This window comes from Anopheles coluzzii, chromosome 3 (assembly GCF_943734685.1).
Source record: "Anopheles coluzzii chromosome 3, AcolN3, whole genome shotgun sequence".
Lineage (NCBI taxonomy): Eukaryota > Metazoa > Arthropoda > Insecta > Diptera > Culicidae > Anopheles > Anopheles coluzzii.
In genome coordinates, this window is record NC_064671.1 from 5,923,334 (window position 1) to 5,949,600 (window position 26,267).

The 26,267-nt window shown below is 46.9% G+C and overlaps 4 protein-coding genes across 4 annotated transcripts; 2 read left to right on the forward strand and 2 right to left on the reverse strand.

Moving 5' to 3' along the window:
* Positions 1–1,090: 1,090 nt before the first annotated feature.
* LOC120955982 (U6 snRNA-associated Sm-like protein LSm7) lies at positions 1,091–2,563 on the forward strand. Its single transcript, XM_040377281.2, has 2 exons — positions 1,091–1,246; positions 1,330–2,563. The coding sequence occupies exons 1-2, from the start codon at positions 1,232–1,234 to the stop codon at positions 1,693–1,695; spliced, it is 381 nt and encodes a 126-aa protein (XP_040233215.1). The 5' UTR covers positions 1,091–1,231; the 3' UTR covers positions 1,696–2,563.
* LOC120955979 (chitin deacetylase 1) lies at positions 2,115–10,262 on the reverse strand. The gene is made up of 5 exons (XM_040377279.2): positions 9,215–10,262; positions 4,531–4,603; positions 4,149–4,321; positions 2,937–3,931; positions 2,115–2,862 (listed from the first exon to the last, which is right to left on the reverse strand). Exons 1-5 carry the CDS (start codon positions 9,270–9,272, stop codon positions 2,584–2,586), a joined length of 1,578 nt encoding a protein of 525 aa, XP_040233213.2. The 5' UTR covers positions 9,273–10,262; the 3' UTR covers positions 2,115–2,583.
* Positions 10,263–12,033: 1,771 nt separating this feature from the next.
* On the forward strand, positions 12,034–14,025 carry LOC120955978 (chitinase domain-containing protein 1). The gene is made up of 4 exons (XM_040377278.2): positions 12,034–12,623; positions 12,718–12,898; positions 12,964–13,567; positions 13,627–14,025. The coding sequence occupies exons 1-4, from the start codon at positions 12,354–12,356 to the stop codon at positions 13,766–13,768; spliced, it is 1,197 nt and encodes a 398-aa protein (XP_040233212.2). The 5' UTR covers positions 12,034–12,353; the 3' UTR covers positions 13,769–14,025.
* On the reverse strand, positions 13,860–24,539 carry LOC120955980 (short-chain dehydrogenase/reductase family 16C member 6). The gene is made up of 5 exons (XM_040377280.2): positions 23,865–24,539; positions 17,895–18,012; positions 14,775–15,010; positions 14,538–14,699; positions 13,860–14,475 (listed from the first exon to the last, which is right to left on the reverse strand). The coding sequence occupies exons 1-5, from the start codon at positions 24,018–24,020 to the stop codon at positions 14,173–14,175; spliced, it is 975 nt and encodes a 324-aa protein (XP_040233214.1). The 5' UTR covers positions 24,021–24,539; the 3' UTR covers positions 13,860–14,172.
* Positions 24,540–26,267: the final 1,728 nt, after the last annotated feature.

Consider the following 26,267-nt stretch of genomic DNA (forward strand, 5'->3'; position numbering starts at 1 on the left):
AGGATTGCTAACCTCATTTGTTACTTATCGCGCTGATGCACGTTTGTTTGCCTGGCACTTTTTATTTTTATCCGTTAAAATGTAATGTTCATAATAAGTAGAAAATGTCAGTTGCGTGGATTCCGAGAATTGCTCGTCAAAGAAAATCATTTAAATTTGAATTTGAATCTCGCTGTCGGCGGTTAAAGCTTACCCGACAGACAAAGAGAATGAAATTTTCAGGCGAGGGGTAAGTAGAAACACACGGTGGGGGTCCGGCATAAGATCGGATCGGAAGTCCGTTGTTTTAGGCTAAAAATTAAAAATGGCGGATGGAGCGCTACCACGGAAAGAATGCGCTCTATTGCATGCCTTTAAAATGCACGAGGCGCTCTCACTGAAAAGAACGCTCGCTCGCGCTGTTTCATTGTATTTTCCTTATACCCCTTCCTTTCCGTTTCTTTCGGCTTGCGCTGCGCTGAATTAGTACCCCACTTGATTCCAGCGAGTTGCGCTGCGCTGGACTGAAACCCCCTCCCGCTCGTTTCTTTCTTAGCGCGCTGTGCGCTTCCCTTTACACGGACTTGGTGCACCCGAATCAAAAGAAAAACTTTAACACATCAAACTTGGTTTATAAATATTTTATCACTTTTTTTGCAAATTAAACGCACATTTCAATTCATAGCTTCACACAATCTTACTTCAAACCTCAGACATTATTTATACAAGACGCACACTTTTTCATTCTCTATGCTAGTAGTGTAAAAAGAAATTGATCGTTAAAATAATTGATTAAATTTAAATGGTTGCGTTCTCAACAGTGCTCGTGCCGAAATCTGCCAATATAATCTGGCCACACTGGCTGTCAGATGGAGGCGCGCGCACCGCATGACGTTTTGAGCCCCGTGAGCCGTGTGTGGCTAGCGGGCGGACAGCAAACCAAAAGTTATTCTTTTTTTCTCAAAGAAAAGGGAAATGGGAAAAACATTTACAAATAAGAAATAAGAGAACGTATTTATAATTTTTCTGATTTTAAACCCAATCAAAATTCGCCCTAGAAATTCAAAAGAGAATCTCCAACTTTGTTTGCTGTCCCGTCCCACTAGGCACTCGGTTGACAGCTTCGGCTAACCTCAAATGCGCAAACAGAAAAGAAACCGCTCGCGTACGCCTGTTGTAAACAAACCCCTTCGAATCGTTGCAGTTTCAGCGCTGATAGAAGTTCTGGTGTATTTTACATTCGATTGGCATCATGTCGGATAAGAAGGTAAAATAGGCGAGCTTACATTGCGCCAAAGAGAACCAAAATAAATGATTATCCTCTCTCGCTCCGTTTCTCCATTTCCACAGCCAGCGGCATCCGGCAATTCGACTGGTGGTGGTGGAAGTGGTGGTGGTGGCGGCGGCGGAGGCGACAATAAAGAAAAGCGACGAAAGGAATCCATCCTCGATCTGAGCAAATATCTGGAGAAGACGATACGGGTCAAGTTTGCCGGTGGACGGGAAGCGGCCGGCGTGCTGAAGGGTTATGATCCGCTGCTGAACCTGGTGCTGGACAATACGATAGAGTTTTTGCGCGATCCGGACGATTACAAGCTGGCGGACGATACGCGGCACCTGGGGCTGGTGGTGTGCCGGGGCACGTCGGTGGTGTTGATCTGTCCGCAGGATGGCATGGAATCGATACAGAACCCCTTCATCGCCCAGGAAGGCTAGTGCGGGGAGTGTGAGGAAGCAGTGCAGGTACGGTGGGTGGTGTGTATGGAGAAAGAGAGGCGGCTGCCACACGCTGCACTTACCTGTGATTGTAGCCAGTTCCTTCCGGTGGTAAACGAAAGCTCTGGATCGCCGGAAGGTTTCATCGTTTCTCATCGTTCTTTTCATCCAACAAACTGTTTTTTGGTTACTAGCCAAAGGATTTGTTACAGAAAGCTCCATTCATCCGTTATGTTACATCTTTCGTTAAACTTTTCTTTATACACCATTCCGTTATTATTCATACATTCATATTTTCTGCATTTTTTGTAGTCCCAATCACGAAATTCTTAACCGAAATGGTCCAGGTTGTAGGAACAAGGAACTGCCAAAGGAAATGTAGTGGAAAGGGGTGAACGAGACGAACGCAAAATCTTAACTAGTTTCTGGAAGAGAGATCGGTAAATCGATCAATTTATTAACTTATGCTTAAGTAACTTACTCCTAACACTTCTACCAGAACTCGAGTGTGGCAAACGACTATCCACACTGCCCCCGTCTGGGCTTTGATTTTATCGTTCGTCGCAGACACACACACACACACTCCCACGGTGGTGCCTTTTTCCCGCGGTCACGGGCCAAACCTCTAACAATAGTTGTTAAAATTATAACTCAAACAAAAATAGCACAGAGGAAGCATTTAAGCCACAACACAACAGAACAACAAAGTACATATAAAACAAAAATGGTGGAACGTTCGAACTCCTCCGCCACGTGTTGTGGTGCAATTGTGGATCGACGTTGCCCCAACCAAGCTCGCCTACTTAACTTCTAATCGGTGTTGAGTTGATTCTTCGTGTAAATAAATTCCAACCTACTCGAAACACAACCACAGCCGCGCTCCTCTGCTCAGTCCAATCCGAACTCGTTCCGTATCCATGGATACTGTGCCGGACATTCGTTGCAGGTGGAGAGGTAGCGGTCCTGCTGCAGGACGCGACTGTGCAGCTTGCAGGTGCGGGGCAGATTGCACGCCTGCTCCTGCGGGTCGAGCTGCTTCGGGCGGCACTGCCACGGCTCGAAGTGGCCGAGCTGGTTCGAGGTGGTCGGATTGCGCATCCACTCGATCGCCTGATGGTTGGTGACGAAGTACACATCCGGATACTTTGCCATATCGTCCAGGAATCTCTGCAGAAGACGGGACAGAAGCGGTTACTTTTCGGAGCACTTTTCGCCGCGGAAGCACACCCAACAATACTCACCAGGAAAGCGTCGAGATACTCCTGCTTGCGGAACCACGTGGAGTGAAAGTACAGGCCCAGCGGTGCCCGGTTCGAGTGATAGTGGCGCTTAAAGTTGTGCACAAACATCCGGTACACGTCCTCGCCGTTCATGTGCGGCGGGCAGGTGTCCACCATGCCGCACGTGTACTCGCCCGCCTCGAGCTGGTTCATCACCAGCTCCCAGATGCCCGGGTAGCTGCGGGACGGACAGTACTGGTTGTTGCCGTTGCACGCGTGCGGCATCTTGTAGTCGAGCGTGTACGGCCACAGCGGCGGATTCGAGAACGGGGCCACCATCGACGAGTCGTACACGAAGCCAAACTCCTTCATCATCAGAAACTGCCTGTTCCAGCCGACGCGCAAGAACGGCACCCGCATCCCGCGCAGCTCCTCCATGCGCACGTTCGAGAAGCGATTGATAATGTTCGCCTGGCCCACCATCTCGTCGAACCAGTCCTCGATGGTGGCGTTGCGCGACCACCACTCCTCCGGCCCCCGGTGCGTGATCGAGTGGACCGCAATCTCGTGCCCGTCGTTCCACGCCCGCTGCACCTGGGCGTAGTTGGTGTACTGGTGGGAGATGAAGAACGTCGCCCGTATCGGACACCCGTTCGGGTTTTTGCGGCCCGGCGTGAAGATCTTCTCCGTGTACAGCTCCCAGTTCTCGAAGTTGATCGCATCGTCGAAGGTGAGCAGAATCATCTGCGGCGTGTGGTAGCGCTCCAGCCGGCCCGGGATGACCGTACCGTCCTTGGAGCAGAAACAGTCCGGCAGCTCGCACACGGACAGATCGCACGGGTCGGCCGCGTTCGGATCGTTCTCCACGTCGCACCAGCCCTCGTCCGAACCGTCCTCACAGTCGACCGAACCGTCGCAGAAGTACTCGTTCGGTAGGCACGTCCCGTCGCCGCAGCCCAGCTGAGACCGCTCTTCGCATTTGGCATTTTCCAGCAGCGGTTTGGGAACGCGCTTCTCTGCCAGGGGAGGCGAAACAAGAACAAGGGTGGTTATTTATAACGGTCATTTTAAAAATGAAAGTCGAAGCCTAGGACGTCCATGCGGCAAATCGAAGTAGGCTTTCTTTCTTGTGAAAAGCGTCCCATTTCGATGTGTGCAGAAGTTCCTAACCCGTTTTCTAAATTCTAATCCTAAATCTGTGTCCATTTTAGTGTTTTTGATATCTGCACCTACCTGCCGTAACGTCGCAGTTGTCCACATTCTGCTTAAAGTCGCAGATTTGCCGCGACACATCGAACAGCAGCCCGACGGAGCACTTAAACTCGAACACTTCCCCGTCCAGGCAGAGATAGTACTTGGCACACTCGGCGTTGGTCCACATCTTGTGCTCGGGTCGGTCCGGATTTCTGTTGATCGGACGAAAAAAGAAGTAAGAAATAAGCTCCTCTAACTGAAAAGAATGCTTTCGAGAAGCTATCTACTGCACGCGAGCATGGTTTCGAACCAGCAAGGAAAGGAATATTGGGCCGTAAAAAGCACCAGCAGCAAATCCACCCCTTCATGTAAAAGGGAGACAAAGGAGCCACTGCGTGCGTGCCACACCGCCGACACTGACCTGTAAAACCGTCCATCCTCGAGGCAGAGAACCGTGTTTTTGAGACTCCGCTTCACCAGATTGCCACCGTGCGCTGGAAGAAAGAATGGGAAGAAGAGTGTGGTGAGGGGGATAATTGACCCCCCAAAAACGTTGGTGAGTAATAAAAAGCAAAAACAAAGGTACTTAGAGTAACTAAACTAGCTTGCATAGCATAGCAGAGGAAAACAATCATCTTTCACAGAAACCGAACTCCCGCCCCACACCGTTAATAGTCTATCAGTTCCCCACGCAGCCTTCAAAGGGGAGTTTTCCGATAAACAAAAGACACTAACAGTGGAACCATTCGATATGGAAAAGTGTTTTCTTCGAAAGCATGCGATTCTTTCCCCCGGGGAGCCTCTTGCTTGTGAGAGGAGCACGTGGAGATGAACAAAACAACAGCGCCAACAGCAGCAGTTTCCTATTGCGCGTCCGCAAAATGAGGCTATCCGCGGCAGCGATTGCAATAAAGATTTTCCCTCCCAGTGGGTGCTGGTGGTGGTGCAATTCGCATTACCTCGGCGGGTGGAATAGCAATGAAGGAAGTGGTGAAAAGAGTTTAATGAGCATTTTTATGTGATTGCGTTTGCGTTTAAAATGGGTTGCGCACAGAGATTTGAAGCGTGCGCAAGCTGCACAGATACCACCGTAGAAATTGGTGGCTTTATTTAATACAGCAATAGTACAGCTTTGTGATGTCATCATTGGAAAGGTGTGACACTATTCAAAATGCCGAATTTATGTCCCCCCAATTTTTGGGCTTTTTGAAATGTGTACGCAAACTCTTGTGTAAAGAACATATTGTCCCGTCGTCTGTTGTCACTTTCATTTTTAAGCCTTTCCTGTCCCACCATTGCAATGCTAATTAGACTGTACGCGCTCTGTTATTCCTGCAATGGTTTCAACTACAGAGCGCTTTTTCTTATTGGTGCTAATTCAATCATATTTCAACATCCCGTCACAGTAGGCGAGTGCGTGCCGGTGTGCACAGTTTGAGCGGCAGATTGGGTTGGTGGATATTGCGTGAACCTTCCCAACCGTGAACCGCGTACGTGCGTGTGTGTGTGTGGCCGTTAGAGAATCGAGAATGGGAAGCTGTTGCTGTTTTGTGTCATATCCGGTGCAACACATGTACGTGTAAAGTGGCTTTTTGTGCCACTTTTAGTTTATTACGAAACATGGTCATCATGCACTACAACAACAACAAAAAGCCCTACAATTTGTAGTGAGATACTGAGACATACAGAGAAAATCAAAAAAAGATGATTTCGAGTACTTCACCGTCATGTGCACACTTTGCTGTACGATATCGATGTGTTAGGTTAAAGATCGCGTCATTAGTGATTAGTGCTAAACCCATTCTCCCATTTACTCTTCCAGCTCGCCGGCAAACGACTCCACAGTGTGCTGTGATTAGATAACCTCACCAACCGCACCAAGTGTGTCTAACCATCATCGGTGCCATTTGAGGTGGTGCTTCAAGAGAGGCCCAAACATGTAATTACGACAACTTGTTGACCGGCCAAAGGCGTATAGGATGCCGATGCCATCTCTGCCAGCACCGACCCTTAACTCCAGCACACGATATTGTCCCTTTCTGGAAGTGATTTGCGCACAAACAATATGGCAGTATTTAGGATCTATTTTCACATTACACGTGACACACCGATGTTGAGGAACACCAGTCCGGCCGTTTAGTTATGACACGCTGCAACTGCGTTGTTGTTATTCAAATGTAACCGGTGGGACGTACTTCACCCTACCTTGGAGTGATCTTTCACAAAAAGCCTGTCTTCCCGAGTGGACGTCTCCCAGTGGTTAACATAGTGCCGTGGGAAAACATTGCCGACGCCTCTTCAGAAGCTGCTGTTGTGTCCCAAGCCTGTCCCAAGGCACAGGCAGTGGTGGGGTTTATCGTAAAGGAAAATCTTCAACATTGACCATTGACGCGGTTGCTGCACTATCGGACACGGTTGATCTTGTCCCGCCTGAACTGCATCTGCCAACCTACCGAGACGGTGGAGTGAATGTGCAGTTTTGCTGTGCGATTAAAACCGGAAATGGAGATAGCGTCACACACCCTGCGGGGGGGGGGGGGGGGGGGGGGGGGTCGTTAAACGACGGGGAGAAGGCTTTGCGGTGGAAAATTCGAGCAACTTGCTTTGGTTGACGATGATAAAGTAGCAGCAGCCGGTGGCAAACCCACACGCAAGACGACGACACGGGCCGCTCTGGCAAGTTGAAAGATCGTGGCCGTTAAGTGACACGGCTTGCAGTTCCCCCGCCCCCCGGATCTGGTTCACTTCAGAAAAAGCAGCGGGGACGACCGCTCGGGGAGGTTCAGGTGAAGTGAATTTGTAATTCAATTTTCCATGTCACCATGGTCTTCTGGTTTCCCCGGGCTTCGAGACGGAAAGCGGCCGATTCGAACGCATCGGTTGGATGGAACCGTTGGAAACCGTCATAAATACCGTTGATCGGGGAGGAAAAGGTGTACACGATGGTGCGATGGTTCCAGTCTGATTTACATTCATATTCCTCCTCCTCCCCCCTTCGTTATCCCATACACCACTCTTCCTCCTTTCAACGTTGGTTCGTTCGTGCCATTTCAGTGCCTTTCTATCGTGCTCCCTCCCTCCTCCCTTTTCACCCCACACGCAGCCAGATTTTCCACGGCGAGTGAGTGTCATTTTCCAGACTTGTTGTGTTGAGTCGAGTGCGGTGTGTTTTTCTTCCCTCTCTTTAGCTTTTCTCTTTGTTTTTCATTGATCCCGGGCTCTCCTCTTCTCTCGACCGTAGCAGCGGGCCCGCGCGCGCACAGTCGATCGTTTACTTTAACGATTCATTAATTAATTATGGTCACGAGCCGCGGTGGCCGGTTCTGGTTGGCGGTGTTTTTGCTGCTGCCACTGCTGCTGCTGTTGCTTCTGTAAGCAATTTTCCGAGTTTGTTTTTCTCGTTTACTTTAACACTTTAGCGGTATACACTGAGTCGAGCAGGTTGTTTTGCCGTTTTTGTGTGCAGCAAATGCATTTTTCTTTCTTGCTTGGTGATCTTGTAATAAGACACGCGGTGATGCAGCCCCCCAAAAAGGGAAGCTTGTTTTCCAAATAGACTTCTTGTGGATGAGTAGAACCATCTAGTTGGTTTTTTTAGAGATCATATGGAATAGATCTCGATGGTTGTTAGGTTTTCGCAACTGAAACTTCGATCTGAGGGAGCTCTACGAACAGGTGTTTATTTAGTGGTTCAGTGGTTTCATGAAGAGTTTTTGATACTTTGAAGCACTTTGGACATGTTGGAAGCCAATTGATCGCTCTTAACGCGTCAAACCATGTTTCAAAAATAAATATTTTATAGAAGGGGTTACTAAATTGAAGTTCTACTAATGTAATTTTGTTATCTTTACAGGGTTTACCAGGAGTTCTCTAGGAGGAGGATACTTTATTGACTCTTTCTTGCGTGAAATGAACCTAATGTAAGTGGAATTGGACTCTATAGCAACCTTGTTGGGCAAATCCAATAGGAATTTACTAGAAACTCGCCCAATAAGAAGTTCACTTCCCATAAGAACTTGTCAAGTGTCCCACAACTATGAGGACCACATAGAAAACCCAGTAAATGATAAAAATGATCAAAATTTGAAAACAGCTCCCCTATTAGACACTTAGCTCGAGTTTACCTTAACTGTTTGTTTATAGTTTCAAACCAAATGCGCCTCCAAAAGTGCGCTGCTTGTACTGCAAGATTGCACATAAACACAGCTCACACTCCCCGCCGGCGTCCAGCATCGTCTTCCTGTTGTTTACGAGATTATGGCTAACAACATCCCGAACACGAGTATACATAAACAACTCTACCCTTCCGACCCGGCGCGACTGTGTGTGTGTGCCTTGGCCTTTCCATTTCCCTTTTTTTTCGCCAACACTTTTCCCGCCGTTCGGTGCGTTTAAATTCGATTCAATCGCAGCACCGGCAGGAAGACGCATTTTCTCACCCCACGTTTCCGGCTGCCGTTGCCGACTTCTGCCGCTGCACCAAGAGGGAGGGAGGGTTTTAAGTTTCTCTTCCTGCAGCATGGAACAGGTGTATTTAGTTTTTTTCCTTCTTCTTTTGCTCCGGTTCCCATCCCTCTGCCCTGCACTGAAATCGAAATCCCACGACACTTCTTTGCGCGAAATGATGTGGCTGCTAGTCGTTGCATGCATGCACTTTTTAGCCTTCCCGCTCCGGCGTCTCTCTTTTCTTCAGGTTTCGGCTCTCCCGTCTTCTGTTGGCTAGCATTATGGGTGAGTTTTCTAAAATTCCATCCCACCGGAACAGCGCGACTTCTCCCCCCCCCCCCCCCCCCCCCCTTCTCCTGGGGTCCTAATTTACGATCCATTTACTGCACTCGCATGTATCTCGCGGGTATCGCATGCGTTTGAAATAGAAGTAGAGAAAACCTTCCCCAAACCCCCCTGGTGTAAATTGTGCAGAAAAGTGACCTACATTAACCTTCGACTCGCTGTGTGTCTATGCACTGCAGCAGGATGCAGTTTTCCACCGAAAACGAATCGGTCCGCTGTTGCTACCTGTTCGACGGCGTTCGATCGCACTGCTAGAGCTCGATCTATGCAAAGATAATCCCATCCCGGACCCAGCGCCGCCCCATGCAACCTACCATTTCCAGTGAAAGTGACCGCGAGCGTCAGCAGCGTGTAGCATAAAAATAGACCCATTCCGGTTGATTTTTGTTGTTGTTGTTGTTGTTGTGTGTGCGTCGTTACGCTCCTTCTCTTCTTCTCTGGTCTTCCGATGTCACCGCTCCGATGGTCGTCTTCCTTAGAGAAGCATCCAAAAGCAAACGCGCGCGCAATCGCTTAAAGATGTGTGCACCCCCGGAGAGGGCCAAGATCGACGGTTGTTGTTTGGGTGCAATAAAACTGGTACAATAAATTATGTATCACTTCACCACCTTGCCATGATCACCGGCCATGAGCGGCCGTCCCGCGGACACGTGTTTTGCTGGCGTCTTTTCTTGCACTTCTTGCACACAACCGTTCTGGAAGCTTTCACAGTTTCACTTTCCACTCTACACACGGCACGATCCTGCCGATCTCCTCCACTGGCTGGCTGAAACCTAACGCAACGATTGGAACCGCCTTTGGGCAAAAAAAAAAAAACGCGTATCACTCGCGCCGAATCGCACGGGCGGGTTATGTTTCGCAGCCGATGCTGCTGGCGGGTCCGATTTTGTGCGACTTTTCCACTTTTACTTTCACCATGCACGCGCCACCGCGCGCCCCACACACACACACGCGTTTCGGGGTGGGCGGTTGAATGTTTCTGTGTGTCTGCCGTGTAGTTCCGTTGGGATGAGGAGGAGACGGTTACGTTCCTGGTGCTTCTCTCTACTCTAATCCTGTTGCCACTCCTTTCACTTGAAGCGCAAAAAAAGCGCACGCACCGTAACAAGAACTGGTTTTTTGCCCCTTGCACCGTTCAACGCTAGGACCTTCGCAGGCGCTTTCTTTTCCGGGGACTATAAGAACGATGTCCACTAGGAAGCACTACTACTTGTTCACACAAAAAAACCACTTGAAGAACACAAAACGCGCACCAAAGCACACGCGCACGCACGCAGGGAGCAGCACCGATGTTGAAGCACGTGCGCACGCTCCGATCTCTCGCCGGTAAATGGGGGAGCATTTCAATTAAACCGTTAGTTTTATAACATCATCTACCGCACGGGCGGTATGCTCTGCTCTGCGACGGCACATGGCGCAAGCCCGCTCTGAGCGTGAAGCGTTGGCTCAAAGAAAGTCGTCGAGGCGCGCGCGGGATATGCAGCAAACGGCAGCAGCGACGATGCTGCGAGAGCGAAGAGATGAAACTTTCCTTTCCGCTGGTGCTCACATTCGTTCCGGTGCTAGTTCCGTGTGGGGTGGTTGTTTTTTTTTGTAGTGGGACGATGTCTTAGTTATATTTCGAAACATTTCCCCTTTTTAGGAGTGTTTATTTATTTGAGAATATTACTTAAGATACTTTAAATAAGATTCTTCACTCTTTATGTGTCCCATACGTGTCTAATTTCTGTCAAAAGTCTCAGCTCTTTATCTGCATTGGAGAGAAACGCACGACACACGAAGATTTTGCACGTTGCCGTAGGTCAGGGAACGGAAACAGCGTCGGTTGCGTCGTGACGCGCCACCAAAGTGGTTTAATTGCCAGCGATGCGTTTTCTCGCATGTTTCGAATCTGGTTCAGTGCTCATTTCACTTTTCATTTAATTTTAATTCAGTTCACTAAAAACGAATTAATGCAAATGATGATTGGTAATTTCTATTACAATTCTAATGGCTCTAATGGCCTCTGTATATGAGTCCGAATGCCCAATTCTCCAAAAGACCCTGAAGAGGTTCCACATATTTTCAGATTATAGGAAACGTATCGCTTTACTCTCTGTTTGTTGTCCTAGTCCTAGGGTTCGAGTTAACCATTTTAAGAATAACTGTCGGAATTAATTCAAACTTTTTACTATTCTGGAATTTTCCGTCAGCTTGCCTGCCTTGGCCAAGGAAAATATTTCTTTAGTAATTCTGTATACATGTGGCATCATATTGTCTGGTACAAGAGCGACCATCTCTTCGAGATGTTTCAAGTACGTTTCATTGTCACATTCCCAGAGGTTCGGAGCGGTTGAGACAATTCCAGATAAATTCATTTCCTAAACAAATACAAAAAAGGGGAATATATTAATAATATTTCAGTTTTGGAGTCCTGTCTATCGGGACTTCCATTGTTCAATGTAATTGTCTTGTTAATAAGAGGCGAAAGAACTCCGTTGGACCCAAAGCCTCTCTAAACTATTCCAACAACAATTGTCTTGTTAATCAACCACAGCTCTACTAACGCAATAGAATCTGAGGTTAGGAAGTAATATGTACAATGTTTCAATGAAAACGGAAACATCAAGAGAAATAGGGGAACCTCGAGTATTACAAATTCGTACGAAAATATAGAAAAGATACATTACCGTATCCGTAGCCGGTTTGCCTTCAGGTGGATCTGATTTCACGTCTTGTGGAACATTCTGGTCTTGTAGAACATCGCTGCAATGTAGCTTATTTTTTGATTCCAACATTTCTATCTTTTTGCAAACGTACCAAAGCTTTTTCCAAACGTTTTCCGTATAAAAATTTATCATCAGCAGTAGCAGCGGGGAAAAGGTCTTCGCTTGCAATGAATAGCCGTTGGTGAAAACGAAATTGTAAACAAACCAACTGACAGATTGTTGCTCAAATTGCGCGATAATGAAATGGTGAGAATTTATCACTAATTCCACAATAGAGTTTCCTTTTACACTTCTGGTTATTTTTAAAATATTTTTTAGATATTTTTGAACATATTAATTATCCAAAATCTTTTATAAAAAGAAAATTGTCAGACACATTTTACCATGGAGGGCTTCCACTGTGCCGGAATCAGCTGTCACGATGACAGTTTATTTACAAACAAACAGTTGCCCGAGCGGCTTGGAGCGTGCCAGCCGAAAAAGAAAAATAATCCATAAGAATTCGACCTAAATTATGTTAGTAAGTGCAGATGCATAATTTACCTGCACCAGTAATGTATTATTGAATCGCACCTGTAATCAGTATTGTTTGTACGGAGCCGAAGCTAACAGAACTGTGACCCACACACATGCCGGTGTGTGTGAATGCATGCCGGGGGAAAAAATAAGATAAGAAAACGTCCGTCCAAAACTCCACCACTCATCACGGTGCTGCGTGCTCGTGTGCAATCGTTGTGCATTAAATATGCTGCTACATAAAACAGTGCTATGCGTGGCGCTTGCCGCACTGTTTTGCCATGTTGCCTTCGCTACCCTTTCGCCGTCCGATAAGAACAAAAACAAGAAAGTGAAGGAGCTTAAAGTAAAAACTGGCCCCCAGCCAACGAACGTGTACGACCGGGGGCTGGTGCAGGGAGAACCGTCCGCAAAGGACATCATAGTGGAGAATGCGGCCTACTTCCAGGACACGTCACTGAAGCTGTTCGAGGGCAAAGTACTCGGGTTTGTAACGCCGGTAGGTGTGGAGCTGGGGAAGTGCCGTCTGCGGGGCGGATGTTTCTTATCTAGAATGTAGTTCGTTCACGTTTAGCCCCTTTTCCCGCTTGCAGTGGAACAACCATGGATACGATGTGGCCAAATTGTGGGGTCCTAAATTTGACTACGTGTCACCGGTTTGGCTGCAAATCTTACGGAAAGGTCCGAAGAAGTACGAGGTAGCCGGTGTACACGATATCGACGATGGGTGGGTGAAGGACGTGAAGAAAGCGGGCTCAACGATCAATAATCGAGGTAGGATGGCACTAACAAACATGCCGAAAACGGATTCTATATATCATCTTTCTCCCTATTTTTAGTTATTCCTCGCGTTCTGTTCGATAAGTTCACCGATCGGGACTTTTCGCAGCTCCTTACCTACCCGGAGGAACGTACCATCGTCGCGAAACTGCTGCTAGCAACTGCCCGGAAGCATCGGTTCGATGGTTTGGTGCTCGAAGTCTGGTCACAGCTGGCGGCGCGTGTCGAGGATAGCTATCTGATCGGGCTGGTGGAGGAAGTATGCAACACACTGACCGCGGCATCGTGCGATTGCATCCTGGTCATTCCGCCGGCACGCAAGGAAACGTACGACCTGTTCTCCCGCAAGCACTTTGAAGCGCTCGAACCATCGGTCACGGCGTTCTCCCTAATGACGTACGACTTTTCGAGCGTCCAGCGACCGGGAGCGAATGCCCCACTGTACTGGGTGCGGAATGCCGTCCAGCACGTGTGCCCCGACGGCGTGGACCGCATGAGGGAGAAGCGGGCCAAGATTCTGGTCGGACTGAACATGTACGGAAGTGATTTCACACCGAACGGTGGGCAACCGATAGTGGCGCACGAGTATTTGGCACTGCTCAAGCACCTGAAGGGCCACCTGACGTACGATGAGCATGATGTGGAGAATTTCTTCGAAGTGAAGTAAGTTTTTCGGGAGTATGTCCATTTTTCTTCTATTCACTCCGTTTCCTCTTTGTCAGAACCTCCAACGGACGCCATATGGTATTCTATCCGACTCTGTTCTCCATAGACGAAAGGCTAAAGCTGGCCCGCGAGCTTGGCACCGGCATCTCGATCTGGGAGCTCGGGCAAGGGTTGGACTATTTTTATGACCTTTTCTAAAACGATCTATCGCCTACCGAACGAGTAATGTTCCCGTTCTCCGTTTCGGATATTAGAGCACACCTTTAAAGCAACAACATGCACAAGCGCATCCGAATAAGGCTTTTATCTAAAAACAAACACTATCAACGATAGCGCCCTAAAGCAATAATTCAGATTGTTTCTGTTTCTCTCTGTCTTCTTTCTGTTATCTTTTTCGATGATACATTATTCGAGCATATCTTAAATGAAATAAGAAGAATAATGTCGGAACATGCCGCCGTTCGGTTGGTGCTTATGTGATACGATAATTAAAAAGTAGATGACAATTAGCAATTAGAGCAAATATGTTAAAACTGATCATAAACGCATCGCCGGAGATGGGGGAGACACGAAAAGGGACCGCCCACGGGCGAATCCAGGCCCTATCCAGCCGTTGCCTTGCCCCGGCCACGGAAACCCATCATCGATTCCGGGCCCTTCACCACGCGGTACATCAGCTCCCAGCACATCTTCGCCGGCAGCAGACACTTGAGCGGCAGGAACATGCGCACGTGGTCCGGCAGCGTGCAGTTCACCTCGTTTTTGAGAATCGAGCGAACCATACTGTCGGCGACGTACTTCGGCTCGAGCATGGGAAACAGGCGCGGCTTGCATCCCGCAAACATGCCCGTGTTGATGTAGTACGGACACACCAGCGTCATGTGGATGTTGTCGTAACCGTGAGTCTGCAGCGGAGGAGGAAGGTTAGAAGTGCTTAAGAAGAGTACAAATACAAAAGGCGCCTTACCTTCAGCTCCGAGTAGAGGGACTCGTGGAAGCCTACGCAGGCAAACTTGGTCGCACTGTAATCGGTGCAGCCGTACGTACCGAGCAGTCCAGTAACCGAGCTGACCGTAACGATGTGGCCACTGTTGCCGTTCATCATTTCCGGCAGGAAGGCACGTGTGGTCTAGAACGGAAAGAAGCCCTTTGTAACATGCAATGGCGATTGAGTAATTGGCCACCCACCGCAAGAAATACTCACCCAATAGTGCGACAGAATGTTGACGGCGTACGTACTCTCGATGGCCTTATCGGACAGGTCCCAGAGGGTGCGGCAGGCGACGATACCGGCATTGTTGATCAGCACCTGCACGTTGCCCACTTCCTGCTTCACCTTCTTGGCCGCTTCGTACACCCGCTCGCGCTCGGAAATGTCCACCAGATAGGCCCGGCAGCGGTAACCTTCCGCCTCCAGGGCGTCCACCGTGCCCTGCAGTGCTGTCGGAAGAGGGTGAGAAAAGAAAAATGTTCCATCAATTAATCGTTGATGCCATGCTGTGCCATGGAAGACAACACAAACGTGTTTAACACTGTGATCGAATGATAAATGAATGACCCCGGTAGCAATCAATCAGGCAGCATAACATTAGCCGGCAGCAAGATAGTTTTACATCCTACTGGCGGGGTGGTTTAACATGAAAAATTGAATCATCGGTGGCGTTTAGTCAAAGTGTCATAGCTGAAACCGTCTCTTCGAAGGTCAGCTGAAGTAAAGAGAGGTAAGCGATGTCGTCTTTAAAGCGATTGACAAAAGGCATGAAGAGGGGTTTGGTTTTACTAATCTTTGCGCCAGGCCCCTCTCCGTTGGTTACAGGTAAACGTTTTATCCGCTCCGATAACGCCACGCCGGATAATGGAGCGGTTGCGACTCGGCTAATGGAGCATTGTGAGCATTGGGTGTAATTATTTGCCCTCGCGTCATAACCAATATCCATTAAAACGCTTAGCTTGATCGCTTCATCTCGACTTGCTTTGGAGCAGTCGCTATGCAAATTTTATGCTGTCCCCGCTCACTTCCAACGTCGCTACTAGACACACGCGCTAGACAAACAAAACTTCAGCGTCACTTCAGTGACACACGGTACTCGCGACGGGACGTGCGTGTGTTTGTTTACCCAATCGGGAGGCTCCGCACCGGGGTGATCCGTCGAGGGTCTAGACTTGTTGCATCCTGCCCGTCGATGCCGGCGGACCTTCCTTGTGCCTTGTGTCTCCGTTGCATCCGGAGCTGGGCTGGTGATTGTCGTAGCTGAGAATGGGTTTCTCTATTCACTTGCCTCAATCTGCATAATATTGGCAAATAGTGTGAGCCCGTTTGGAGACGGTCCAACTGGTTATGGTTTGGTTTTTCGTAAAATGTTGATTAATTTAACGATTTGCATTGATTTTGGATCTCATCCCGCTTTGGCACAGCCAGCAGGATGTGAACAGAAACTGAGGGAAATTTGATTTTGTTTTTAAATGCCTATTTACATAATAGTTTTTAATGGGTCATTTGGCTTGGTTTCTGGGCCTGAAATTATGGCGTCATGCAGGCAAGCTCCGGTCCATTATTGGTTCTTGTTTGATGATTTCATTCGCTTGTCTGAATGTAGCTGGTATTGAATTAAGTTCTTGGAATACATGAAGTGCTGTGAAAAATAGCATCATACTATTAGAGCCTTCGCTGCACAATGAAGTAACAAACGAAACTCATTTTTCTACATCATCACTTGGTCACTATCATCACGTATCATCACACTTTACTAATGTGAAATGTGAATAGGTAGAAATTATAGAAAAAGTCGTTAAAATCGAATTAAACCACGGGAAGGTACCATTTTGACGATCAGGTGTGAAGTTTAATATTGACGATCATCAACTTAACGGGTCGCCCACCTAGGCGGGCACCCGTTAAACAACACTGCCCAAAAACAATTTACAGTTCGTTGGGGAGTCAAAAAAAATGCATCTGATGCTTTTTTTCTATTTTTCATATACGATGAGCTCCACACCATGTTGATCTCCTGGTCTTTATAGGCCTTTTTTTGTTTTAAATAGTCCTACAAAAAAGCATGACTTCGTAACCTCCTTTTCTCATTCGTTGAAGAAGGATTGTGGCGAAATTTCAGCAACTCTCAACCAGTTCGCGATTCATCGGAACAGGTATTTTTCCCAGAGAATTTCTTTTGTCCTTGGAATCTGTAAGATCGACGATAGAAATCAAGCCGGTAAATTTACATGATAAAACACGCCGGCACTGATACGGAACGTGTTGAACATCAAGCATTATTGAAATGAGTTATGAAAGAAACAGGGAGTTTTTAGTTTTTAGCAAACCATCCTCGACTGATCTTCTAAGGCCACCAAAATCACATCCAAATCAATCAACAACCCTGCCTGTGGTCTAATAAAAGCTCAGACATTGACACAGTTTCGCCAAACGTAACATTTTTCGAACTAATTTGCATAGTATCATCGATTTAATTAGCCTTCCCTGTTGGGTAGGGGCCAATCTTTTTTGCGCGATCGTTGGATCTTCCGCTTCCGTAAATGGCGTGCCTCGGTTATCGGTGAAACTTGATCAAATCGAAAGCGGTGTGTGGTATAAAAGTTTTGCGCAAAACTTAAAACGGAGTTGGCTGCTAGCTCATAAAGTGCGTCCTTCGCTTCCATAGTGTCTTGCCGATATCGACGTTGCGTAAAGTGGAGAGGCTGCAGGTGGTTGGATCGACATGGTGTGGCATTTCGGCAAGGCAGCATCAGAAACTGCGTAGAGGAAAGTGACATTTAAATACAGTCAGGTTCCCATGGAGACACACACACCATCCAAGTAGCAAATACAGAAGACAGACTTCGCGAACAATGGAAGACATTATTATCATTTCCTTAAAGTTCTTTAACCGGAAATGTGTCTGCTTCTCGTACTGGTTGCGAAACCTATTATACTGCTCATAAAATATCCATTCCATAAAAATTGGCAACTCCATAAGCGCCCGACAGCCCGGGGCTGCTCTATCATCTCACGCACCCATCCGTGCAGATTATGCTTGAGGGTTTTTGCTTCACACCTTCACGCATGTCATCATCATAGTTGGCACCGGCACTGCCCGAACGCACCGGCTCTCTATAATAGCTTGTGGTCCGCCGATTAACATCAATCAAAAACTCCTTCTCCATACCAAACATTTCCCATCGCTTCCGTCTCCGGAATGCTGCAATCTATCAAATCGGAATAAAAAATCAATCTGCAAGTCTCCCGGGACGTACCCCGAAAAAGTATGAATCAAGCTTATGCTTATGCACAAGCAATCCTCCCCCCTCCCCCGCGCAACGAACTTACCATCCTTGTTTATGTCCCAGATGACCACGCGGGCTCGGAGCCGTGCAAAGTTCAGTGCCAACTGTCGGCCCACACCGCCACCGCCGCCCGTAATCAGCACCACCTGTCCGGATACGTCCTGTGAATGATGAAACAAGCGGCACGTTAGAGTGAATGAGGGAAGGCAAGAAATCAATGAACGAAGAAAGCATCAAACGGGCGATGGGGAAGAAAATCAATCAATGCAACCATCAAACACAAGACACCTGAACAACGCCTGAAGGCAGTGAAATCGATCGTCCCCCAGTGTGGGTTTGCGCTTTTTGGGGTGTGCGCGCAAAAGGGTGTGGTGAATAGGATGAAACTGTTGCCCAAACACTGGGGTGGGGTAAAAAGGTAAACGAGCACAAGGGTTCAAAGTAAACAGTCATACCATGTCAACATGACACACTTTGCAGAGGAAGGGCTGTGTCGTTAAGAATGATTTCCAATGAAGATTTGATGGATTTGCTTTGCGTTGACCTTTCCGTGGTGCCGCACAAGAAGGATGTGTTTGTGTGTGTGTATGTGTGTGTGTGTTTGTGTACACGTTATCGGCTGATCGTAATGATGATCAAGATCACGGTAGATCACGTTGTTCGTAGAAAAAGCTTGATGCAATTAAAATTGCTTACTCAGCAAAGCTTTCCATTTCACCGCAATCTTAAAGAGTACGAACGCTTTCGATTGTCTCTTGCAACCATTTTAAGCACAGGCCATTTTTCTTCGGTAATCTTATTGCATTATCTCGCCCGTGACTCGCTGCGACATGTTCCGCTGAACTGGCCAACTGCTGATTGATGATTGATTGACTGGTGCTGGTGCTGCAAAGGCCCCCTGGCCATGTCTCTAATTAAAAATGAAACCGCTCGAGCGTGTTTGGGCTTCTGTTAGATGGGCTAGAAAATTCATAAAAAATGCTAATCACAACCTTACTTAACCCATTCTTATAAAAAACACTCTTTGGAACGACCCAAACCCACGTCCACTTTGAAACGTTTCAATTGTTCTGTGGAAAGGCTGAAGCATACACAGCTCATTACTGGCCTGCTGGTGCTGCTAGTGGGTCCGTACCTGTGTCTCATACTAAAGTGCTTTTTTATGACTTACGACGTACGATACGTTTCCTGTACCGCGGCCTGTTAATGGCCTGTCAAACAAACCCTTTTTTCGAACGCCCGTACGTACAATGGCCCATGTTACCGAAGTGTCTGTCTCCTGAGCTTCTTGAGCGATCGTTCGTTCGGAGGGGAAGCAAAACAACAGTGTAAGAGAGCTCACTGTCTGTCTGTCTGTCTGTCTGTTTGCGAATTTGTCAACCTTTGGTGCGGTCGTCCGCCATGCCTGGGGGATGCGTGATGACGTGATGTGTGTGGTTTTTAGCGCCCTTGCTTTTGTTTGTAAGCTGCAAGATGGTTCAATTGCAAGACTGCACTACACACCCACAGCGACTGTTTGCACTCGAAGGTTGATGAAGATGAGGCTTATGAAGAGGAGGTTTTGCCCCCTCTTTGCCCCGTAACGTAAGTGGTCGTGGCCCACTCCATAGACACCTGGAGTGCTACTACGTAAGCAAAGCGTTCGAACGCAATAGATAATTCGATTTTAATAAGCCACCCCAGAGACACCCCAAGTGTGCACGTGTCACCCGGGTCTGTGTAGCGCCAGCGGTCGGGGTTTATGTCGTCGCGTCGCGCGTAATTGCCTATTAGTGTTAACTGAACGTGGGGCGGGGAGGAGAAAGTGCACTCCTGCCTCGGTGATCGTGATCACCACGGGACACGAGAAATGGGGATGGAGATGGTAATTTCAACCCATCACCGCTAAAGCTGTATTTCGCCGCAAAATTTGGTGTTCGTCGCTTGCAAACGCTCACTCGCGCTCGTTGAAGTCTTTCGTTTATTTTGGTGGGCAAAATTTATTCAATTTTGCCCGAATCGCACCAGAATTTTGACGGCGAGGAGAGCCGTTGACTGCAAGATGTGGGTCACTGTTCACCGTTTCGTTCGTGAAGCGTAAGAAAAAAGTACTTTCGCTCGGCCGGGTGTAATTGACATTTGGTCGACAAATAATAAACGAAAAGTAGTGCCGGTACAGAAAAAGCACAACCGGTTCCATTTCAGGTGCTTCAGCATGTGTGTGAGTGTCAGAGAGTGTGTGTTCCATGGTAGCTGATGTCATGCAGCTTCAAATGGGGAAAAGGGAATGGACCCTAGGGCGCTAAAGCAATTGTCCCAAAAGTCTCAAGGGAGGGGTGCGATTGTTGCAACGATCTTCAAGGAGATACGCCCGAAGGAGAGTTTAAAGTACAGCCAGCCTTGGCGTGAATGTAAGTGTGCAGTTTTTTTTGGTTTGGGGGGATTGTTTTGTTGCTTCCACTCACTCTTACACACTGTGACTTCCACGCATTTATATAAGTCATTACGGTAATGGATTCACTTCGCCAGGAAGGAACTTTTACACATTACCCTACCATCGAAACGAAGATCATTAACCTCATCAACTTAAGCTCAAAAACAGCTGCATCTTATTTTGAAACCTCTAGCTACGCTCCTCCTGGTTAAGTAACCAGAGCACCAAGAGCAGAAAGCAGAGCAAAACACACGCTAAAATCGTACACTTCCCTCCATTCCCGTCACCACTGCACCACTGGTTTCCGGCAAAACATGGCGCCCGTAATTGTCCCGGCCCGGCCGCTTGTCACTGTGTCACTCGATGGTGGCGATCGCATGGTGATTGATCTAATCAACGCAAATCAACGATCACTTAATTATTGCTCACCGTTTAGTGTATCTCTGTCCCTTGTGAAACAAAACGGTGACACATAAGGCGAAATTCGCTTTGATCCCCAATGATCGCCCTGATCGTTGGCTGTGATCGTCGTACGGCCTTTTCTCTTTTGCTTAGATGTTGGAGGTGATGGTGAGGTTGACACGTGTGCGCCTGCGAGTTCAACGACATGTGGGGCCCCGGTTTATGCAACGGCTTAGAAAACAGCGTAAAATTCGGTGGACAAGACAAACTCCACAAACCCGCTGGGTGGGATGGAATTGTTAATGAAATCGCTCGAGCGTACGAATGAAGCTGCAACGGAGATGAAGGTAGATGAAGAAGCAAAACAAAAAGCAAAAACTCTTTGAAATTTATACACATTCTCATTCATTTGAGTTTGACGGCGGGAGCAATATTACGCATTTACTTTCTCATATCGTTGCTGCATTTCGCAACGTGGTGTAATGCTCAAACTAAATTCAATTAACAAAGAAACCTTCAGAATACGATCTTTAATCTGTTCGAGAAAGGACGAGAGAGAGAGAGATTGTTTTTGTTTGTCCCAACCACTTCGCTAATGATCAAATCCATTCGATGGCCAAGGCAAAACAGTTAATGAAGTGAAACGAATCTGCCCAAACACCCATGCCAAGCTAATTAATTGATGAGAAACGAGCAGCGTTTTTACCTTTACTTGTGATGCACAAAAAGATTAGTTTTTGTAGCTTTTCGCTTAGAAAAAAAGCACTAAAAGAAACTTATTTTTCTTTCCTCATCTCATGTGACAAAAACACAACCCTCCCTGCAATCTGCTGCATCTCCTGTTCCATAGAGCGAGTGTCGTTTTTGGTGATGGTTTAGGCAAATGTGTGACGAGTGCGCTAATTTCTTCTCCATTTGTTGACCATTTCGCTTTGGCCGATCGCCCAAAGCCATGCCCCAGTTACGGGGCTTTCGTTGGAGTGAACGAGTAACGTCAACAGTGGCATCGGTACAGTGTTGCGATAGTGTTGTTAAAATGAAATGCATCCCTACAGGTCGTGCCCATTCACTTCACACCGTTTTCATTCTTATACGTTGCTTCACATTCTTCCTTTTATTTGCGTTAACTGACCGGTTAACGTTAATATCAAACACGTGCCAACGTTCTTCGCTATTAGTTCTTCTTCTCTGTTGATTGTTATTTTAAGTACAAAGGAAAAAGAGAGAGAGAGAGAAAGAGAGAGAGAGAGAGAAAGAGAGAGAGAGAGAAAGAGAGAGAGAAAAAGAGAGAGAGAGAGAAAGAGAGAGAGAGAGAAAGAGAGAGAGAGAAAGAAAGAGAGAGAGAGAGAGAGAGAGAGAGAGAGAGAGAGAGAGAGAGAGAGAGAGAGAGAGAGAGAGGAAAACTGTGTTCTTAATGCATATAAATTGCAAAAAAGGACAGTAAAAGGACAGTAAAGCGTAGTTGTAAAAAATTAAAATTCACCTTCACAAACAAGAAAGAGAAAGAGAAAGAGAGAGAAAGAAAAAAAAGAAAAAATAGTAAAAGTACCAAAAAAACGTAAAAAAAAACACATTGAGATAAACAAAACCGTAAATTATCGAAAGAGAAGAAAGAGGTGAAACGAAATGCTAAAAGAATGGTAAACAAGTGAAGTGAATCCCCGTCACACTACGATCCTGTCGCGACGCTATCGATCGTGGGCCGTACATTATTATTCATGTAGAACCGGTCCAGCCGGTGATCGCTCGACATGGAATGATCGTACAGCGAAAGACAAAAGCATCTCTGGTATGGTTCCCAGGCGTGCGTTTGAATGCCGGTCGAATGCCGCCAGAAGCCAGAATTCGCATTTTCACTTTTCACCGAACTCATGTTTTTGGGTCGTAGGCTCTCCAGTAGGTCGGCATCGTGTGTCTGTGTCGTGTGCCTGTTGATATTCCCGTTGATAAGAACAATAATAATAATAATAATAATGTTAGAGAATGAATTTTGATCTTCTTTGGATGGCTTTCGCTTCTTTCGCGATCATTACAGCCCCCCCCCCCCAAAAAAGGGTTGAAAAAAGAAAAGAAAAAACGTTTGTATCACGTGCCTTTGCTTCACTTCTTGTTGAGCCTTCTTCTTATCGCATCGCTTGCAGCAACAAGCTCAAAATAGAGGCACGATCAATCCATCGATTTTAATCGAATTTCTTCCCCTCCTCTACATAAAGACAGCTACTAGCAGTGCACATCGAATCGCATTCGTTTGGTGGTTTTATTCGCGGTGAAAGCTGCGCGCTACGCTACAAAACTACGCTAATAGGCCACCCATTCCGATGCAGCTACGGTGCATTTGCGTCCGTCGCCGGTGTAGCGAATGTGTGTGGCTCACTGTGCAGTCGATCAGTACCCTCAAATTAGCTTCGCATTACATACCTGTTTTGTGAGAGTGTTGTAAATTTTGAAGTATTATTTTACATTCAAACGGCTCAAACGCTTACTTTAGAGCCTTCAATCTGCTAATAAATAATACTTGCGCATTCAACCTATCACGTTAAAGCAATAACGCGATAGAATGTGCTTGAAATAATGAAAGGTTGCGAAAAAAAACGTGACGAGTAATAATTCTCTATTGTCAGCCGGTTGAATGCAAATCTAATCATTGAGAAGAAGATCGTTCGTTAAGGTGAATAAATTAACGCGTCCGCTTGGGTGGGTTGAATAATTGCTCCAGAGTGTGTGTCAAGCAAGGTCGTGTTGTATTACGCACAAGAATGGTTCGTTGATTGAGATACAAAATTTGGAAAAATACTTCACCTTTTTACACATGACAGACGGATAACAGTTAACCTTTACGTACACGCATGGAGTCGCTCCTCACAAGTGTCTCATCATTATGTTTGTTACCTCGTCAAGTGATGCGTAAAAGCAACATCTTCCATTGCGGTAATTGTATATGTTTCCAAGGCCACGTACAGTGAAGCATACACGTGGAGGGCTGTATTTTTTACATATTTATACGCACAATCTCGCCTTAATTACGCTTTTGTACTTTAAGCACACGTTCCCGTGTTCAACGCCTGAACAAGGTCAGAGGGAATGATTGAATGTTGTTTTCATACTCTCGATCGCGATACGAGATACGATCGCACATTTCTTCACACGCATAGTTTGGGGTTAATTGTTGTTACAATCGATGCCTAACCACCTACCTACCTTTAGCTTCCGAAACTGGTACGGCGTTAGCGTCAGCACGATCGTTTCCAGTGTGTAGTAGATGGACTTTGCGAAGAAGATCAGCAGATCGATCAGCAGGGAAAGAAAGTGATCGAGCGGATTCTCGTACAGCATGTCACGCATTCGTAGCACCATTTTTGCGGCTCTGTTTGGAGGGGGGGTTGGGAGGTGAGGTGTGACAAAAAAGACTTTTTTCGTGGGGTCACTTTTCAGATGATCGTTAAATCATCCCACTAAAATGCACACGGCACACACACTTTATATTTTGCGTAGTGAGTTGCTTTCTTCTCACTTTGTTACACTGTCACTTGTGCAAAGATGCAACGCACTTTTGTTAAGATAACTTTCTGCCCAAGAAATTTGTCTAACAAAACAACCACACAACACTTTAACAACAAACACACGAGCAGCAAAATGAGTTCACAAATGGCCGTTCCCGGTTCGCCGTGTTCTCTTCGCTCGCTAGCTAGGAATCGGGTCAACCTCTTGGCTTCCACCACGGTAGAAAGCACCACTTCGGTGCTTGGAGCTTTCTTTTTTTTCCTACCCTTCCGATTCGTCGAAACGGTTGAGTACCGTTTTTTGCCCACTGGTCCACCAAAAGCCACGTTCCGAACGCTCCCAAGTACCGAACGTGAATGCGCGTAGTTGCTGCTTCGAGCGGCGGGGTTCGTCGCCTATGCGTGCGGGATGTTCTTTTCGCTCTTTGTCCTCTCTCTCTCTCGCACACACACTCACATGCGTAGTTCATCTGGCCTACGATTATCTGGTGAAGATGATTTACATCACAGTGAGCTGTGAGCCGATGAAAGCTTTTCGAACTCATTCCGAAAGCTCCTGCTGCAAGCAAGCGTGAGGTGAACAAACGCAGTAAACATAGCCCCTTTCTCCAGGCCATTTACGGGTGGTGTGCACCATGGTGCAAAGAAAAGTCACTAACACACAAGCAGGCGGTGTTGCAGATCGCGTTGCTATGGGGGATGACGTCTACGGTGAATGAGATGCACATGATAGGGGACCGTTTGTTATTGCGTACGTTGGATTACTTCTACTTGGATTTTTTGAATAATTTTAATCAGCAAAGAACACTCAATCACGAAAGATGTTTGCATTGCCTTTTATTTCAACATTCACTCGACATGTCTTGGGGTAAGGATTAGCTTATCTTTTTAACATTCTCATCCCATACTCTCAAGGTTGCTGCATGCTACTTAGTACACGATGTGCTTATCCACAACATTTTTAATCTTACCTCGCCATCTTCTCTTCAGCTTAACAATGGCACCTTGTGCATGCAATACAAACAAGTTCATTATGGCCACGGAAGGCCCGAAACATAAACTCTTTACCCCCTGTTATACTGTCCCAAGCATGGTAGCAGGCGGACGCGGTGTGACCTCACAGACACGCGCTATTCCACCATTTCACTGCCGTCCAGCTTACGGCAAAGGTTGATAAAAACCTACGGGACGGCATTATGCAAGATACGATCAGAGCTGATCGTAGTGTAGTCCTATGGAACATTCCATAACTCTGCATTGTGATGCTCGGTCCATCCCGAGAGATGCCTTAAAGTGGACCGGTTTGCTGGTAGTAGGGGATGACCAAAACTGCAGGGTTTCGATTGTCCCCAGACGGCCCCAGACGGTCTTATGCTAATGAAGACGCACTGTTGAAAGCGCCACATTGAGGTGGTTAGGGAGTTGGTGGTAGATAGAATCCCGTTCACGATCACGATCACGTAAACAGCATCCGGATTTTTGTCTCCGCTATTTAATAAGCAAGGTGTTGCGGGTAACTTATGATGAAGTTTGATAAATCGCAGTCACGCTGCAGTCAAAGATCATACCGAAAGGTTCGTCAAGCGTCAAGACGTTGAATATGTTTGACCATTTCATAATCTCTCATTGCGCCAACCAACCATACACACACACGCACAAACAAAGGTTATGTGGCGCAGTGCGTAGCGCCATTGTGGTGTGAAAATCCTTCACATTTTGGTGAACCGCAAGATGACCACCCAAGCTAGTTCACTGCACAGACCATCGGTGGGTGGTGGGAGCGCACCATTCCTTTGGAGGTTAACCTGCATGTGGGCAAGATGCAGTTGGTTAGATTCACATTAAACTGTTAATTTATTAAGGGTCAACGTACAACCTAGGGAGATAGACGGTTTGTGGTTTGGTTTCGGTTCGATGATGAATTTAGGACGCCAGTAGTGTTTAGTTGGTTCAGCATCGAGGCACTTTTCATAAATCCGTTTGTTTGAGGGACATTAAGCTCTCAAAGCATTTAGCTAAATGACCAATTTTCATGGCATACTTAATAAACGGCTGAACAATGAAGCAGGCATTGTGGTACACTCCATTCAATACAGCATCA